This window comes from Rhineura floridana, chromosome 1 (genome assembly GCF_030035675.1).
Source record: "Rhineura floridana isolate rRhiFlo1 chromosome 1, rRhiFlo1.hap2, whole genome shotgun sequence".
Classification (NCBI taxonomy): Eukaryota; Metazoa; Chordata; class Lepidosauria; order Squamata; family Rhineuridae; genus Rhineura; species Rhineura floridana.
In genome coordinates this window covers 237,099,645-237,117,627 of record NC_084480.1, presented here as the reverse complement: position 1 = coordinate 237,117,627, position 17,983 = coordinate 237,099,645, and the positions used below count along the sequence as shown (strand labels likewise).

At 45.2% G+C, this 17,983-nt stretch overlaps 1 protein-coding gene across 3 annotated transcripts in view; it reads left to right on the top strand.

Moving 5' to 3' along the window:
• The window catches only part of GNAL (G protein subunit alpha L), a 253,534-nt gene that overhangs the window by 156,884 nt on the left and 78,667 nt on the right, over positions 1-17,983 (top strand). For all 3 annotated transcript variants that reach the window (XM_061595166.1, XM_061595146.1, XM_061595157.1), the window contains exon 5: positions 768-865. In XM_061595166.1, coding sequence (XP_061451150.1) covers positions 768-865 — 98 coding nt within the window. The remainder of the gene's footprint in view (positions 1-767; positions 866-17,983) is intronic.

The following is a 17,983-nucleotide window of genomic DNA, read 5'->3' as shown; positions in this document are numbered from 1 at the left end:
TACCCTATGAATAGGGATTTCATGGCAAGCGGTATTCAGAGGGGGTTTGCCATTGCCTCTCTCCGAGGCTAGTCCTCCCCAACTAGCTAGGGCCTGCTCAGCTTGCTACAGCTGCACAAGCCAGCCCCTTCCTGTCCGGAACTGCCAGCTGCGGAGCAACTGGGCTCCTTGGGACTATGCAGCTTGCCCACGGCTGCAGAGGTGGCAGGGCACGTACCCCCTGAGCCACTCACTGTGGGGTGATCTTTAGCTGGCCCTTGACACCCAGGAGACAAAGTGGGGATTTGAGCTCACAGACTCTGGACTCCCAGCCAGGCTTTCCTCCCCACTGTGCTATACCAGCTGTTCAGATGTAACAAAACCAAGCCAAATCAATGAAAACAATATACTTTACCATAGCAACCACAAAGGGTCTTATAGCACATTAAAGACTGTTGATTTGCTGCAAGAAACTGTCATACTGAAGTTAAGACCATGGCTCAATTAATCCTGACTTTTGCAAATAATTTTGCATAGAGTTTAGTAGTATTGTAAATTCTAAGTACTGGAAGTAACTTTTAAGTGAAACTTTTTTTTGAAAGGGTGTTAAAAGAGCATTTGGAAGGAAAACAGTGTGTTGGAGAGCTTCCCTGAATGACTGAGATGAGTTTAGTAGATTGAATAGGGCCTCAAAGTATTGATTATACTTCTCAAACATTTTCTAAAGTCTGAGTAATAATTTAAACATTTCATCAAAATTAATATGTTATTACATTTCCAATTTTCAGGAATTCTTTGAACATGCAAAAAAGCTCTGGGACGACGAAGGAGTAAAGGCATGCTTCGAGAGATCAAATGAATACCAGTTGATTGATTGTGCACAATAGTAAGTGCTGCTTACAGAACAATGTACTTGTGCAAGCTTGAAAAATAGCATTCTGAATTTTATAATTAGAGGCCAGTGGGTGGAAATTTGCAGAAAGCTTTTTTCGAGAGATGTTTTTCAAGGCAAAGGGAATGCTCCTCATACACTGCTCCTGATTTATTCTGGCCATTTCTCTTCTCCCCAACCTCACTTACAGCTGTTACTCCTCTTTACCTGGTCCATTAACTATGTAATCCACTCTTAAGAGTTTTAGTTATGTGCCCTTTTCCACAGCAAACAGTGCTCCAAGCAGCACACCATGAACATCAACTTATCAAAAGATATTATATCAAAAGATACTATCAATCTTGATATCCCATCCACATCTACTGTAGTCCCCTGTGAGGTGTCCAATGCAATGCCTGCTGCAACTTTTTGAGATCTGTTTTAGTTGATGCAGTCTGATGATGTGGAGAAGGTGCTTGCGATGCTGTGGCCAGCGTCCTCTCAACCCTTGCCCTTCTTGGCTTATTAAAGTTTGCCAAGGGGATATAACTAAGTGGATTCAGGGTACAGTTAACACATCTTGGCAGGATAGAGTGGTCCTAGCCACCCTGAAAGAGGCAGTGATCTGACCACACCTGAAAAAGCTTACGCTGGACTCATTGGTTTGTGACAACTACCTCCCGGTCTCAAATAGGAAATTGAGAAAGTTGTGGCATAGCAATTGCAAATTCTCTTCAATGATAATCTATCTTGACCCATTCCAATCTGGGTTCAGACCTGGTTATGGGAATGAATCGACCTCGGTCACCCTGATGGACTACCTTTATCGGGAGAACAACAGGGAGAGTGTGACCCTGTTATTCTTACTTGATCTCTTGGTGGTTTTTGATACTATTGACCATAGTATCCTTCTGAGCGAACTTGATGAGATGGATATCGGAGGCACCGTTTTACTGTGGTTCTGATCCTATCTCTGGGGTCAGTTTCAGAGAAAAGCAACGGGTGATTGCCTTTCAGCCCCCTGGCAGTTGTGCTGTAGGGGTGCCGCACAGTACCATTTCCCCAAAGCTGTTTAACATCTATATGAAGCCGTTGGGAACGGTCATCAGGAGATTTGGGGCAAAGTGTCAGCAGCATGCTGATGATACTCAGCTGTGTTTCTCTGTAACATCTGGATCAGGAGAGGCTGTGCAAGCCCTGGACCACTGCCTGGACTCAGTGTTGGGCTAAATGAGGGCGAGTAAGCTGACTCTAAATCCAAGCAAGATGGAGGCACTGTGGGTAGGTGGTTCCGAAATCCAAAGAATTGGTCAGTTGCCTGCTTTGGATGGGGTTGTACTCCCTCTGAAAGAGCAGGTTTGTAGCCTTGGGGTGCTTCTAGATACATCTTTGTCGCTAGAGGCCCAGGTGACCTCAGGGGCTAGGAGTGCCTTTTACCAGCTTCGACTGGTAAGACAGCTGCAGACCAGGATAGCCTGACCACTGTTGTCCGTGCACTGGTAACCCCCAGGATGGATTATTGTAATGTGCTGTATGTGGACTGTCCTTGAGATTGGTCCAGAAGCTGCAGCTGGTGCAAAATGTGTTGGCGTGATTGCTCACTGGGACAGGGTGTCATCAACATGTCACCCTGCTGCTGAAAGAATTGCAGTAGCTGCCCATTTACTATTGGGCTAAGTTCAAGGTTCTGTTTTTTGTGTAATGGGATACCTGAAAGACTGTCTTACCCCTTATACACCCAGTCGATTACTGCGCTCTGCAGGTGAGGGCCTCCTGCAGATACCATCTTATCAGGAGGTCCATTTCCCACAACATAGGAAGTGGATCTTTAGTGTAGTGGCACCTACTCTTTGGAATTCCCTCCCCTTAAATATTAGGAAGGCACCATCTCTGTTATCTTTTCGGCACCTGCTGAACGCTTTCCTTCTTCAACAAGCCTTTTAATTGGGACCTTATCCCAGTTTGCATCTGTGTTGGAATTGCTTTTAAGATGTATTAAAATTATAAAGCTAACCTACACTATTAGTGCCAGCCCTGCTGCACTCCAAAGGGCCACAGAACCTGGCTTAAATACAGTTCAAAGGGGCAAGCAAGACTCACAGTGGCAAAAAGCCTCTTCTCCAGCTACTTAGGTGTTCTATCTGCTAGTGCTGGTATTACTTTATGTGTGGGAAGAGCATATGGAATGTGCAGGCTGTAGAAATGCTCTAACACAGTGGTTCCCAACCTTTATGAGTACGGGACCCTCTTTGTAAGCTCAAAAAAAATTGTGAACCCCCCATGCTAATTGTAATTTAGTCTCTTGTTAATTGAAAAAAATGGTGTGAGGCAAAACCACATCTCCAAATGTCCCTTTCCATAAAAAGCTACCTGCAGACAGGGAGGCGTTGCTTTTTTTTCTTAATGCAAAGGTCCAATCAAATTGGTATACCTCCTCCCCCCTCCACAGTCTGAAGATGTACAGCCCTGTCTCCCAACACCAGTGGGTGACAGTGTTGGGCTAAGATCCAGGTTCAAATCCCCACCCAGCCATGAAGCCCACTGGGTGACCTTGGACCCGGCACAGTGTCTCAGCATGACCTATCTCACAGGGTTGGTGTAAGGATAAAATGGAAAGGAGCAAGGGAACCATATGCACCACCTTGAGCAACTTGGAGGAAAGGTGGGATATAACTGCAATAATTAAACAAATAAATACATTTCAGCTGCAGTACGTAAATCCCAGCCTCAGTCAACCTGCTGAGCTTTTTAACAACAACAATAATAAGCAATGTGGTAGTGGTGGGGATGCTAGATTGTGAGACAAAAGGGTGAATAGATTCAGGAGAGAGGTTAGTGCTTTTAGTCCTTTGGATGGTCATCAGAACTGATGGCTTGGTTAGTGTGCACTTGGGAAATGAGAGTGGAGCAGAAGACAGATCAACGCACACATACACAGAAACACACCTGTCCCTCCTGCAAGCACCTGCAGGCATGCAGGCATTTGAGCACGTGGAAGGGGGGAAGCCCTCACCTGCCACAGCATCTTGGAGAGAGAGATGGGGGGGATTGTAGGTGGAAGAAAGAGGGGATGCTAGCACACACTTCACCTCAGAGATGGGGGGTCAAGGAAGTCCTGAACTTCCTCTCTTTGGCTCCATCTGGACCGAAGGCAAGACCTGGGCGGCCTCGGAAATAAGAATAATTTTTAAAAGGAGATGGCAGTGGAGTAGGAGCCAAGAAAGGCAGGCAGGCTGGCTGGCTGCCAGGAAGGAAGGGGGAAAGCAGTCTTTTTCTTTCAGCCTTGCTTCTTTTTGCTTCATGAAAAGCCCTCTCTTCTCGTTCTGAGTAAGGGTGTCATCAGCAGTGGCAGTGCAAGGAGATGGGAGTCAGCGATAGTAATCCCCTCTTTTTCCTGGTAGCTCCACTCTCAGCCTCCTTTGGCATCTGCCACGTGTTTTATAGGTAGATGCCTACCCTCAGCGCGCATGAAAGATGCTCTGGTGCTTCAGCAAAAGTCCTCTCTCATTTGGAGCAATGGGAAGGTGTCATCTGCAGCAGCAGTGAGGAGCAGACAGCATCCAGGAAGTCAAGACTTTTTTTAAAAAAATTAATAAATAATTCATTTCTTTACTGTTCGCAGCTCCCTCCTAATTACTTTGCAGCCCCCCTGGAGGTCACAGCCCCCAGATTGGGAACCATTACTCTAACAGATCCAGCTAACTGTCAGGCTCCCTGTCCTAGCTGTACAATCTAACTATAGTCTAGGGCCTCAAATAATATATTTCCCCTTCTGTCAGAGCCTACTTTGTAGCCAATACAGGCTCAGGAATTTGGTAAGGAGGTAGTAAAAATCAGCTGGTTATTAGGCATCATGCACAGGTGTAACCTAGGTTTGGAGAGGCAAAGGATTTTTACAACTATATGGCCCCTCCTCCTCCTGAAGTCCAGAACTATGTTTCTACAAAGCTTTGAGATGCCAGATTTCAAATAGTACCTCAATCAGCTGACATGCAAGCTGGCAACTATCTTCACCTCCCAGCCACATATTGAACTTCCTTTTTGCCCTCTTGCAGTTATGGATAAATTATTATCGTGTTAAAATAGCTTAAAATAATTTTTCATACTCCAGTTATTACTTTCCATAGACTCAGGTTACAAAACATTACCAGGTAATGTATTTTTTAAAAATACATATATTTGATTTTAAAGACATTGGACATGATTCACCCCAGAGTTAACCACTTTTCAGTCTCATTTATTTCAATGGCTGAGGATTATGCACATGCTCAAACTCTCCAAGGGAAAGCAGTAGGAGTTCCATATGCTTGATTAGGACTGGAATGTACCTGTGCCCAACAAGCCTAGTTTACATGTTTTCCCTTTTGTTATTCTTCATTCCCCTTTTTATTCTGTTGGTACTAGGCATTTTCCTTTATGTGATATGCGTTCACTTTTTCAATAATAATACTTTTTAAGAGTTTGAATAAGAATGAAAATCTGCTTGTATATGAGATTCAGCTCTTTTTTCAGTTCATCTGAAGTTTGTTTAACTAACAGTCATGTTAGTATATAATAGAGGATTTATGATAAATGGAAAAACCTGCAACCAGGCAGGATATTTCACTTGGGTATGTGTGCTTTTAGGTATATCTTTGTCAAAAACGTGACACATTTTTCCCTCTAACTAAAACAGTTATGCAGTTAGCTTATACTGAACACTGGAAAAATGTCATGCCAGAAAGAGGGTAGTTTAAAAACATATACGCTATGGTAAGACGTGGTTCACAAAACCAACATATTGTTATTGTCTATATTTTCTGGGGAAGTGTTGTGGTCTTTTTTTTTTTTGATGGAGTTGCTTATAGTTTTTTCAGATGGCTTAACTTGTGATCAATTTTGGAAGATGGGTGAGCTGTTCTACAAAACAGAAATAATGCTGTATGCATAGAAGATCCGTTATTCATTTAAAGGAGGGATACAAAGAAAGTAGTTTGGGGTCTACTTGTAGATCTCTAGGTGATTTGAGAGGGGTATCTGATTCCCAATTGTTGAACAATAACAACAAATGAAAAAGGCTCTACTACTCAAGATTAGGCCACTGAAATAAAGCATGAGAGGATTTCTGGGTGACAAGAACCATGAACTTGATTCTGGTATTGAAAACAAATTCCTGAGCTGAGCATGTATGCAGAGATACTACATTCTTTCATTTGAAGGATATGTCTGGCCCCCATCGCATTACTTTTTACTTGGGCCTGGTTGGTGGAGCTTGCGATCCTAGTAAAAAACAAAGTAGATCCTAGAAGTCAAGTAGAGATGTGAAGCCCCGGAAAAAATCTAGAAAAATTCAAAGCTGTTTTTGGTTTTTTTCCTGAAAAATTGAAAAAAATGAAGAAAAATGGATTATGGAATGTTTTATTTTAGCATGATGAATAAAATGTTTCACTGAATCTTGGTCCCCCCCTTTTTCTCAGTTCTTTTTATGGGAATGGATGCTTTATGTTGGCTTAACACTGTGGAGGACTAGCAGAGACATAAATAATTTTCTTTGTTATTAATGTTGATGGTTTCTGATGGGTTTTTTAAATTGTTTTTTGCCTGCTCCTCATAAACTGGCAAAACGAAAGAGGTTCCTTACAGTTCAGGATCTTGTAGATCCATTTGTTACCAAAAAAGGTAAATATCTTTTTTAAAAAACGCGTTTTTTAAAAAAATGTTTTTAACCCTTCCTTAAGATGTCTTTTAAAGTTTTTTAAAAAAATGTTTTTAAAGTTGTTTTGTTTTAATGTATTTTAAGGTCTGTTTTTATTATGTTTTAAAGTGTTTTTAGTGCTTTTGTTTGCTGCCCTAGGCTCCTGCTGTGAGGAAGGATGGGATATAAATAAAAAATAAATAAATATGTATATATAAATACACACACACACAAGAAATTGATATTCTAAGGAGTACCAGGGACTCAGACATATTCTTGCTTTGGTGTTTTGCTATGAAAAATCATAATTTGTTAGACCCAGATTAATTGTTTTGACGAGTAATCAGGTGCTACAGACTGAGTTGGGCTATTTCTGGCACTTGCCCATCTCATTTCCTGATAATTCTTACCTTTTTCTTAGGTAAATGATCTAAATGATTACTTGTCTCCTTTCCCTGGGATAGTAGGCAGGCACAATATAATTGATGGCCTCAATTCTTCCCCCTTGAATCTTGCCCATCTTGGTTTCTTAGAGCTAGCCATAGTGGGTTGACGGGTGGGTCCAGACCTCCCTGGGCCCAGAAGTGTTAAACAACCATTGGCTGTGCTTCAGAAGGGGGTGGTGATCCAGCTTCAGGCATGCTTGGAGGAGACTGAATATCTGGATCCATTTCAATATGGCTTCAAGCCTAGTCATGTTACTAAAACTGCCTTGATCATCCTGGTTGATGACATTTGTCAGAAGAGAGATGTGGGGAGTGGGACCCTACTTGTTCTTCTTGACCTCTTGGCAGCTTTTGATACCATTTACCACTATCCTTCTGGAGCAGTTCAGGGAGGTAGGGCTTGGAGGCACAGTACTTCGATGGTTCTGCTACCACCAGGACCATTTCCAGAAAGTAGTTATGGGAGGCTACTGTTTGACACCATGGGAGCTGTCCTGTGCTATTCTACAGGGTTCCACGTCTCCCGTGCTATTTAATATATATATGAAGCTGATGGGAGCAGTCATCAGGAGATTTGGAATGAAGTGTCACCAATATGTGGATGACATCCCACTCTATCTCTCTGTTCCATCTGAATCAGGAGAGGCGGTTGAGGTGTTAGACCAGTGCTTGGAGGCAGTGAAGTATTGAAGCTGAATACTGAGAAGTCAGAGGTATTATGTGTTCCAGGTTTTTGAGTCAAGGAGGTGGGAAGACGGCCAGTTATGGATGGGGTTGCACTTTCCTGGAAGGAGCAGGTTCATAGCTTGCAGGTATTCCCAGATCCAACATTAACACTTGAGGCCCACGTGGTCTTGGTGGCCAGGATTTTTCCTGTTTCCAGCTCTGACTGGTTCACCAGCTACAGTCCCTTTTGGACAGAGATATATTAGCCATAGTACGCCACCCACTGGTAACTTCCAGGTTGCATTATTGCAGTGTACTCTATGTGGGGCTGTCTTTAAGATGACTCAGATGCTTCAACTGGTCCAAAATGCAGTGGTCAGATTACTGGCTGAGGTTGCTTTTAGAACTTGTGAAAGTCCTGTTCTGAAACATTTGTATTGGTTGCCAGTTCATTTCTGAGCCCAATTCAAGGTGCTCACACTAGTGTTTAAAAACCTAAACTTAGCCCCAAATAACTGTGAGACTGCCTCCTTCCCTACAGACCCTCTTGGGTGTTCAGATCAGCAGAAAGGTCTCTCTTGATAGTTCTCAGAAGTTCAAGGGTGGTGGCCCAGGAGAGGGCATTTCTCTGTGGCAGCCCCTAAGTTGTGGAATTCCCTCACCACAGAGATATGTCTGGCACCTTCACTATGCACTTTCGGCTAATGCTGAAGATGTACCTCTTTACCCAAGCCTTTGACACCTGAGATGTGTCTATCCCTGTGACTGTAATTTGTTCTGTTTTAATATTGAGTTTAAAATTATTGAAACTTGGGACCTGCTGAAGTCAGTGGCTTCAGGCTGAAATAGTTCTTCTCAGACTGCAAGATGGGACATCCTGGAGGGCATGAAACATCTGGAATGGGACACAAAGTGAGAGATAGGATCCTCAAACAGGTAGAACCTTCCTCCATTCATCAACGAAGATGTAGTTCAGAGATTATCTGACACGTTTTTTACCATCTTAATATCATCTGATGATGAGGGTTTGTTAGGCAGAGAGTTGTTCTGGTGCTGCTGTCTGTTGGTATAGTGTGTGGGATTGTGCTGGTATGTTTGGTTTCGAAAGGATGCGAATGTATATATGTAAGTGTTTTTGATGTGAGTGTAGTGTGTCTGTATATAGTTTTATTATGTGCCTAGGAAAGAGGCTCTTTCACCAATCGGGGGGACTTGAGGGGGCCCCAATTAGCGTAGTGATGGGCAGAGGGAGGTATGGCGCTGTGCGTAGGACGTGCCAGGTAAGGGGAACGCGGCCCAGACATGTAGTGGCTGTGCCTTGTTCCAGTCCTTCTCACACCCACAGGGTTGTTGGTTGTCCTCTCAGCCAACTCTCGGATCTCCAGCTGCTGCTCTTAAATGCCAGATCGGTACATAACAAAACCTCCCTCGTCCATGACTTGATTGTGGATGAGGCAGCCGATATGGCATGTATAACCGAGACCTGGGTGGGCGAGCAGGGAGGAGTTAGTCTTTCCCAGCTTTGCCCACCGGGGTACTTGGTTCAGCATCATGGTAGATCCGAGGGTCGGGGAGGTGGGGTCACTGTGGTCTATAAGAGTTCCATCTCACTCATCAAGCACCATGTCCATGTAGTTACTGGTCTGGAGTGTTTGCACCTTGTGTTGGGCCAGAGGGACAGACTGGGAATCTTGTTGGTGTACCGCCCACCTTGCTGCCCAACGGCTTCCCTAACTGAGCTGACGGAGGTGGTCTCGGAGGTATTGCTGAGGTCCCCCAGACTATTGGTACTGGGGGATGTCAACATTCACACCGAGGCTACTTTATCCGCTGCAGCTCAGGACTTCATGGCCTCCATGACAACCATGGGGCTGTCTCAATATGTTAGTGGCCCAACACATGTGTCGGGGCATACTCTAGATCTTATTTTTGCGACTGGACATGGAGATGGTGATCTGGATGTAGGGAGTTTTACATCTCTCCCTTTGTCATGGACAGATCACCGCTTGCTGAAGTTTAGACTTACAAGCGGCCTTTCCCCTCTGCAAGGGTGGGGGACCTATTAAATTGGTCCGCCCCCGGAGACTAATGAATCCTGAAGGTTTTCAGAGGGCTCTGGGGGATTTTCCGGCTGAGAAGACTGGCGCTGCTGTCGAAGCCCTGGTCGAAATGTGGAATGCGGAGATGACTCGGGCTGTTGACACAATTGCTCCTGTGCGCCCTCTCCTGTGTAGAGCTCATGCAGCTCCATGGTATACCCTGGAGCTGAGAGCGATGAAACAAAATAGGAGACGGCTTGAGCGGAAGTGGAGGCGAACTCCCGATGGATGCAATTATGCGCTGGTAAGTGGTTCCACTAAGCTGTACTTAGAAGCGGTGAGGGTGGCGAAAAAACAATACTTCGCTGCCACTATTAAGTCATCCCTTTCCCGCCCAGCAGAGCTTTTTAGAGTTGTCCGAGGGCTACTTCATTCTGGCTCTCAGGACATGGTAGAGTCATCGGTAGCCCGCTGTAATGAGTTTGCTGGACACTTCCAGAATAAGATCCTATGCATCCGTCGGGACTTAGACTCCCAGTTTATAGCAGTTGATCCTATTGAGGTGTCCAGAGCGCAGTCTTCTCATGTTTTATTGGATGAGTTTCAGTTGGTTCAGCTCGAGGACGTGGACAAGGTACTTGGACAGGTACGTGCAACCACTTCGGTACTAGATCCTTGCCCCTCTTGGCTTATAAAAGCTAGCAGGGATGGAACAGTTGGCTGGGCCAGGGAAGTGATAAATGCCTCTTTACGAGAGGGAGTGGTCCCTGGTTGTCTGAAGGAGGCGGCAGTAAGACCACTCCTGAAAAAACCTTCCTTGGACCCAGAAAATTTCAACAGCTACAGACCAGTAGCGAATGTTCCATTCCTGGGCAAGATCCTGGAACGAGTGGTTGCTGGCCAACTCCAGGCGCTATTGGATGAAACTGATTATCTAGATCCATTTCAGTCGGGTTTCAGGCCCGGTTTCGGCACTGAGACAGCCTTGGTCGCCCTGTATGATGACCTATGTCAGGAGAGGGACAGAGGGAGTGTAACTCTGCTGATTCTCCTTGATCTCTCAGTGGCTTTTGATACCATCGACCATGGTATCCTTCTGGAGAGGCTCACGGAGTTGGGAGTTGGAGGCACTGCTTGGCAGTGGTTCCACTCCTACTTGGCGGGTCGTCTCCAGAAGGTAGTGCTTGGGGAACATTGCTCGACACCGTGGGACCTCCAATCTGGAGTCCCGCAGGGATCGGTTCTGTCCCCCATGCTTTTCAACATGTACATGAAGCCGTTGGGTGCGGTCATCAGGAGTTTTGGAGTGCGTTGTCATCAGTATGCTGATGACACGCAGCTCTACTTCTCCTTTTCATCTTCTTCAGGTGAGGCTGTCAATGTGCTGAACTGCTGCCTGGCCGCGATAATGGACTGGACGGGAGCTAACAAACTGAGGCTCAATCCAGACAAGACTGAGATGCTGCTCGTGGATGGTTTCTCTGACCAGGTGGTGGATATTTACCCTGTCCTGGATGGGGTTACACTTCCCCTAAAGGAGCGGGTTCGTAGTCTGGGAGTTTTCTTTGATCCTTCCCTGTCACTTGAGGCTCAAGTGGCCTCGGTGGCTCGGAACACGTTCTACCAACTTTGGTTGGTAGCCCAGCTACGTCCCTACCTGAGCAGAGGGGACCTTACATCAGTTGTACATGCTCTGGTAACCTCGCGATTAGACTACTGCAATGCGCTCTGCGTTGGGCTGCCTTTGAAGACAGTTCAGAAGCTACAGCTTGTCCAAAATGCGGCGGCCAGATTAATAACGAGGACCAAGCGGTCGGAACACATAACACCTGTTCTGGCTCGCTTACATTGGCTGCCAATATGCTTCCGGGCCAGATTCAAAGTGTTGGTTTTAACCTATAAAGCCCTATATGGCGCGGGACCACAATACCTGTCGGAACGCCTCTCCCGATATGAACCTGCCCGGACACTGCGCTCTACATCGAAGGCCCTCCTCCGAGTCCCAACTCATAGAGAGGCTCGAAGGGTGGTGACAAGAACTAGGGCCTTCTCAGTGGTGGCCCCCCGAACTCTGGAATAGTCTCCCCGTTGAGGTGCGTACGGCGCCGATGCTGCTGTCTTTTCGGCGCCAGCTTAAGACCTGCTTCTTTTTTATGGCGTTTTAACTTAAATTTTAAAAAAATATGTAATCTGATTTTTGCACTTTATACATTTTTGTAATATTTATTATGCACTTTTTATGAGATGTATTTTGTATTTTCTGTTGTACACCGCCCAGAGAGCTATTGCTAGTCGGGCGGTATAAAAATCTAATAAATAAATAAATAGATAGATAGATAAGTTGAATGCCTTTTTATCAAAGGATTGTCATTGATATATATTGGATTTGTGTAGGTGACTGTTAAGCATTTGCCTGTAAATCCAATCAGATGAAGGTGGAGTTGCCACTTTCTTTTAGGATTTGTTTTAGGATTTTTCCTAGTTTTAGGACTGAACTATTAGGATGATCTGTTAAGATTTCTGCAATTCTGTAGCCTCTCAAATTTATAGAGCAGTTCTCAGAACGGGCTAAAATAATTGGAAATAATATTGTTATGTCACTGTCATTGACCCTGCAAGGTATTATGGCAGGGTCTAACAAGCACATAGGGTGGAAAGAAATGTTAACTTCTTCCCTGGTTGCAACTAGGTTACAAATTGTCTGCTGTTGGTAGGATTCTCAGTTGATACATGGTATGACTGATGCCCTGGCAGAGAGACAGACTTGTCAAATTAGAGGAGCCAAGGGGACAGTGAAACCCACTTCCTTTTATGCAGGCTGGCACATGTTCATATTGCATGTCAGATGGGAAAAAACAAGTGAGATGACCACCACTTACACAGCACTACTTGAAATTTGGGCTTGGGTCTTGCTTGGGCACCATTCAAAAGTGTCTCTGCCTCCCCCTCCCTGCCAAAATGTGTATACAGAAAACACACCTGAGAATTCTGGTATGCTCCAAGCTTTTAGCCTACTGTTCTTTTCAGATTTAGTGTTACTAGCTTAGTAAACCATGGTTTAGCAAGCTAAGGATGAGCATTGAACCTACACACCCCTCCCCAGCTTTCCTCCCATTGTATTTCTTTCTTTTTCTTTCTTTCTTTCTTTCTTTCTTTCTTTCTTTCTTTCTTTCTTTCTTTCTTTCTTTCTTTCTTTCTTTCTTTCTTTCTTTCTTTCTTTCTTTCTTTCTTTCTATATATCCTGCCCTTCCTCTCAGCAGGAGCCCAGGAGCTTTAGTGCTGTGATTCTGGTTTGGAGCTACTGTGAGCATTGTTGTATTGATTTTATTTTCTGTTGCTGGGTTTATGCTGTATATTTTATTGTCTTTTTATTGTATATTGTATTTTTATTGTTATGTTTATTTGTGTTAATTTTTTATGTGTAAATATGTTATTAGTTTTCATAAGTAGTAATTAATAACGAGTAATTATAAAGTAATTGTCATTGATTTTGTCATTCATGTACATTTTCAGTTCCAAAATACAAGTGAATTGTGTATCGTCCTTAAAAAAAACTTAAGAACAATCAACATCATCAATACCCCTCCCCAACCCCTCTTCCTTACCAGATAGTGCCTGTGCAAGAAAAAGAACAGAAAAAAGGGGAAGAAATAAATCAGTGCAAAATTTTCAACACTGAGGTCAGATATGAATATCATTAATCATTCCCAATGCTTGCATAGTGGGGTGCTGGATTTTGGTTGTGCTTTTTTGATTGACATATTGAATGAATGAAAACCAGATTGTAATAAATGTATTAGTTTTAAGAGTACCACATGCTGCCCTTAATGTGTGCATTAACTTTTCCATGAAGGCGATAAACCACATGTTGAGGTGTGTGTGTACTGCCTTCAAGTCAATTCCAACTTATGGTGACCCTATGAATAGGGTTTTCATGAGGCTGAGAGGCAGTGACTGGCCCAAGGTCACCCAGTGAGATTCATGGCTATGTGGGGATTTGAACCCTGGTCTCCCAGGTTGTAGTCCAACACCTCAACCACTACACCACACTGGCTCTCCCAGTATCATATTGTGGCCCATCCCAAATCCCTCCAGTGCTTTGCTATCATCAAGCATGCTGCCATGAGTAGATGTCCAAGCAAAGGCTTTTCTGAGTTGTTTATATCCAAGGGCCCAGATACAATCAGATCAATCTCATCAAAAACTGAATTCCAAAATGTCTGGACCCTTGGGCATGCCCACATGTGGAGATATGTCCCCCTCTCCTGGCAACCCCTCCACCAATGACCTGACAAAGCTGGATTTATTCTAGAGAGCCATACTGGGGTGATGTACCACCTGGGTGCCAGTTTCAGCATAAACTCTCATAGTTGGTTAGTAGTTTTTATTATTGGTTGTTGCCAAAATCTACAGCAGTGATTCCCAACCTGGGGGCCATGAAATAATTGTGGGGGGCACGAACAGTAAAGAAATAAATTATTTATTAATTTTCTTGAAGTCTTCATTCCCTGGATGCTGTCTGCTCCCCACTGCTGCTACAGACTACACCTCCCTCTTGCTCCAAATAAGAGGAAAGGACTTTTGTTGAAGTGGCAAAGCATCTTTTCAGGCATGCCAAGGGCAGGCGTCTATCTATAAAATGTGGAAGACACCAAAGGAGGCTGAGGGTGGAGCTACCAAGAAGAAGAGGGGATTACTATCACTGACTCCCGTCTCCTCGCTGCTGACAGTGCCCTTGCTCAGAACTAGAGGAGAGGGCTTTTCATGAAGCAAAAGAATCAAGCCAGTCTGCTTTTCTTGGCTGCTGCTTCGCTCCACCTCCTTTTAAAAATTATTCTTATTTGCGAGGCCTCCCAGATCTCACCTTTGGCCCAGATGGAAGAAGTGTCAGGACCCCTCCTGTGGTCTCCATCTGTCACGGTCCCACCTCAGGGTCCTGCTCTCAAAACAGTTCTCTCACTGGCCCTAGCACAGGTCTCTCAAGGTCCCACTGCTAGGCACTACCACCTGACACTCTCTGTAAACAATATGGCCTTGAGACTGTGCCTTAGTCTCCTCCTGGCCTATTGCTACATTGTGTCTGGGTGCACTTACAGGCCTCAAACCCCCCCCCCCCGGTATCTTTGTGCCTATAAAGATTACAGCCCTGGGTTGTTTTGGATACCTGCTGATGTTACACTATCTCTTCCACCATTGCTACTGTTTCCCAACCTTGGTATATGCCGTGCCCACCCTTCTGGTCTGTGAAACCCAGCCAAGGATCAGGTGTTTTGGTAAACCAAGAACTATTTATTTATTTACACAAGGAATAACAAGATTACTTAAAGGTTCAGTCAACATGCATGTGGTTTCATAAGATGTGTTACTCTTTATATTTGTTAGTCATAAATAACCTGCCTCACTACCCACCTAAATCCAATCCACCCTTCCAAAACCCAGAACCAACCACCACCCTCTCCAAAAAACCCTCTCAGCACTCGAACGACTCACAACTGTCATCCTCCCAGTCGCTCAGCCAATCATCATACAACACTCAACATTCCAACCCATGTACTCCCCCCTCCCACCCAGTCTACTTACAACAGATTATACAGCCACAAGAGTGGCTGTATACTATAGCCAGCGGGAATTTTTCACATTCCGCAATATTAAATTGAAAATACCCCCATGCCATTCTGATGTTTCCCATAAGCTCATTTCAAAACAAAACCTTACATAACTTATACTCCTAAACTCAGAAACGCTTGCTTAACAACCCTGTCAGTTTTCATGGCGATACACAAAACAGTCAGAGAGAATAGACAGTTCAAAGTGTAAAAAGAGAGAAAAAAACCTCAGAGCCCTTTTGGACTTTTTTCTCTGAGAGTTCTCATAATCTGTTGAAATTCATTAAAAATCAGCCATGTTCACAGAGTACCTGTAATCCTAATACTGACGTTGCCCCATACTCTGACCTTCATCTGCTGCAGTTTAAAAGTTTAAAAAATGCCTGGCTGATTTTTAATTAATTTAATAAATTTTGGCTGGGACCCAATGATAACGCGGAGCATGCTCAGTAAGAATCAACTGTCAGAGTTCTAAAAGCCTCACAGCTGCGGGGCTTGCCTAATCAGGGGGCCACACCCACACCAGACTTTGATTTCATGTGAGACAGTCATGGCTTCCCTCAAAGAATCCTGGGAAGTGTAGTTTGTGAAGGGTGCTAAGAGACTCCTATTCCCCTGAGATAATGGTTTAACAGTCAGCCACTCTGATTGAAGGTCTGTGAGGGGAACAGGGCGTCTCCTAGCAACTCTCAGCACCCTTCACTAACTACATTTCCCAGAATTCTTTGAGAGAAGCCATGACTGTCCAAAGTGAAATAAAGGCCTGGTGTGGATGCGGCCAGGGAAAGCTTTGGTTTAAATTTGGGTGGGAGGCTACATGTGTCTGCTGTAGAATAAAAAGGTGGGGGAAAGCCTGAAAAAGACTGATTCTGCTTACAATGTTTTCCTTTTGGAAAGGAAAGGGGCTTCCCTTCTGCCCAGTGCCCACCCACCCAATCTCCTCCTCTGCCCCTTCCCTGGGTCAGTGTTGGTCTACGAGCTAGAGGGAGCCCCAGCTGACAAAGCGTCAAGGCGAGTTAAGCAGCAGAGCGAGTTCGGCAGCAGGGCGAGGAGGCCAGGGCCCCCCACTCTGCCCGTCTGTTCCCTGACCTCAAATAAACCGCAGTCTCCAACCCATTGACGTAATAAACCTTAAACAAAACTATGCAGGTAAGAAGCCAGCAGGGGTGTGGGGGCTTTCCAGTGTTTTGCACTGCCTGCAGCATGTACGACTATCTGCCTGTTGGACAGAAGTCGTGGGTGTGCTCTCGGTGCAATGAGCTCCTGGCTCTCCAGGAACGACTTCATTTCCTTGAGGCCAAGGTGGCGGACCTGGAAAAGCTGAGAGAGGCAGAGAGGTGTGTGGAGGAGGCCTTCAGGGACGTTATAGCTGTGTCCCACTCCAACGATGATAGCTCTCCTGCTATCATGGACAACGATGGTCTCGGGGAAGGAGAGCATCCAGCTGAGGAAGAGGGAAACGATCCCTTAGAAGGGACCCATTCCTTGGGGGATGAGCAGCTATCCTCTCGTGCCGAGGATATATCTCCAGGGGGTGGAGGGATCCTTGTAGTGGGTGATTCGATCATTAGGAACATAGACAGTGGGGTGTGTGATGGGCGTGTAGACCGCAAGGTGTTTTGCCTGCCTGGTGTGAAGGTTGCGGATATCGCCCGTCGTTTAGATAGTTTGGTAGACAGTGCTGGGAAGGAGTCAGTGGTCGTGGTGCACGTTGGCACCAACGACATGAGGAAATGCAGCCGTGAGGTCCTGGAAGCAAAATTTAGGTTGCTAGGTAGGATGCTGAAAGCCAGGACCTCCAAGGTGGCTTTCTCTGAAATGCTACCGGTTCCACGCGCAGGACCAGCCAGACAGGCCCAGCTTCGCAGTCTCAATGCGTGGATGAGACGATGGTGTCGGGTGGAAGGGTTCGGATTTGTTAGGCACTGGGGAACATTTTGGGACAAGCCGGGCCTGTACAAAAGGGACGGGCTCCACTTGAACCAGAATGGAACCAGACTGCTGGCACTTAAAATTAAAAAGGTAGCAGAGCAGCTTTTAAACTGACTGAGGGGGGAAACCCGACAGGAGCTGAGAAAGGTCCGGTTCGGAATAAACCTCCCCCCTGGGATAAAAACCAAAGAAATGATGAAATTTTAAAAGGGGTAGTTCTAGAAGTAGGCATTGTGAGAGCAGGGGCACAGGATATAAATTCAGAAGAGCAAAATTACCACAGGCCTAACCACAAGTGCCAAAGACACTTGAAGAGAGACACTGCTTACAAGTGCCTGTACACTAATGCTAGGAGCCTCCGAACCAAGATGGGAGAACTGGAGTGCTTGGTCTTAGAGAAGAGCATTGATATAGTGAGCATAACCGAGACCTGGTGGAATGGAGAAAACCAGTGGGATACGGTTATCCCTGGATATAAACTATATCAGAAGGACAGGGAAGGACGTATTGGTGGCGGAGTCGCTCTATACGTGAAAGAAGGCATTGAATCCAGCAAGCTCGAAACCCCAAAAGAGGCAGACTCCTCCACAGAATCGTTGTGGGTGGTGATACCGTGCCCCAGGAGGGACTTAATACTGGGAACGATCTATCGTCCCCCTGATCAAAATGCTCAGGGAGACCTTGAGATGAGATATGAAATTGAGGAAGCATCCAAACTAGGAAATGTGGTAGTAATGGGTGACTTCAACTATCCGGACATAGACTGGCTG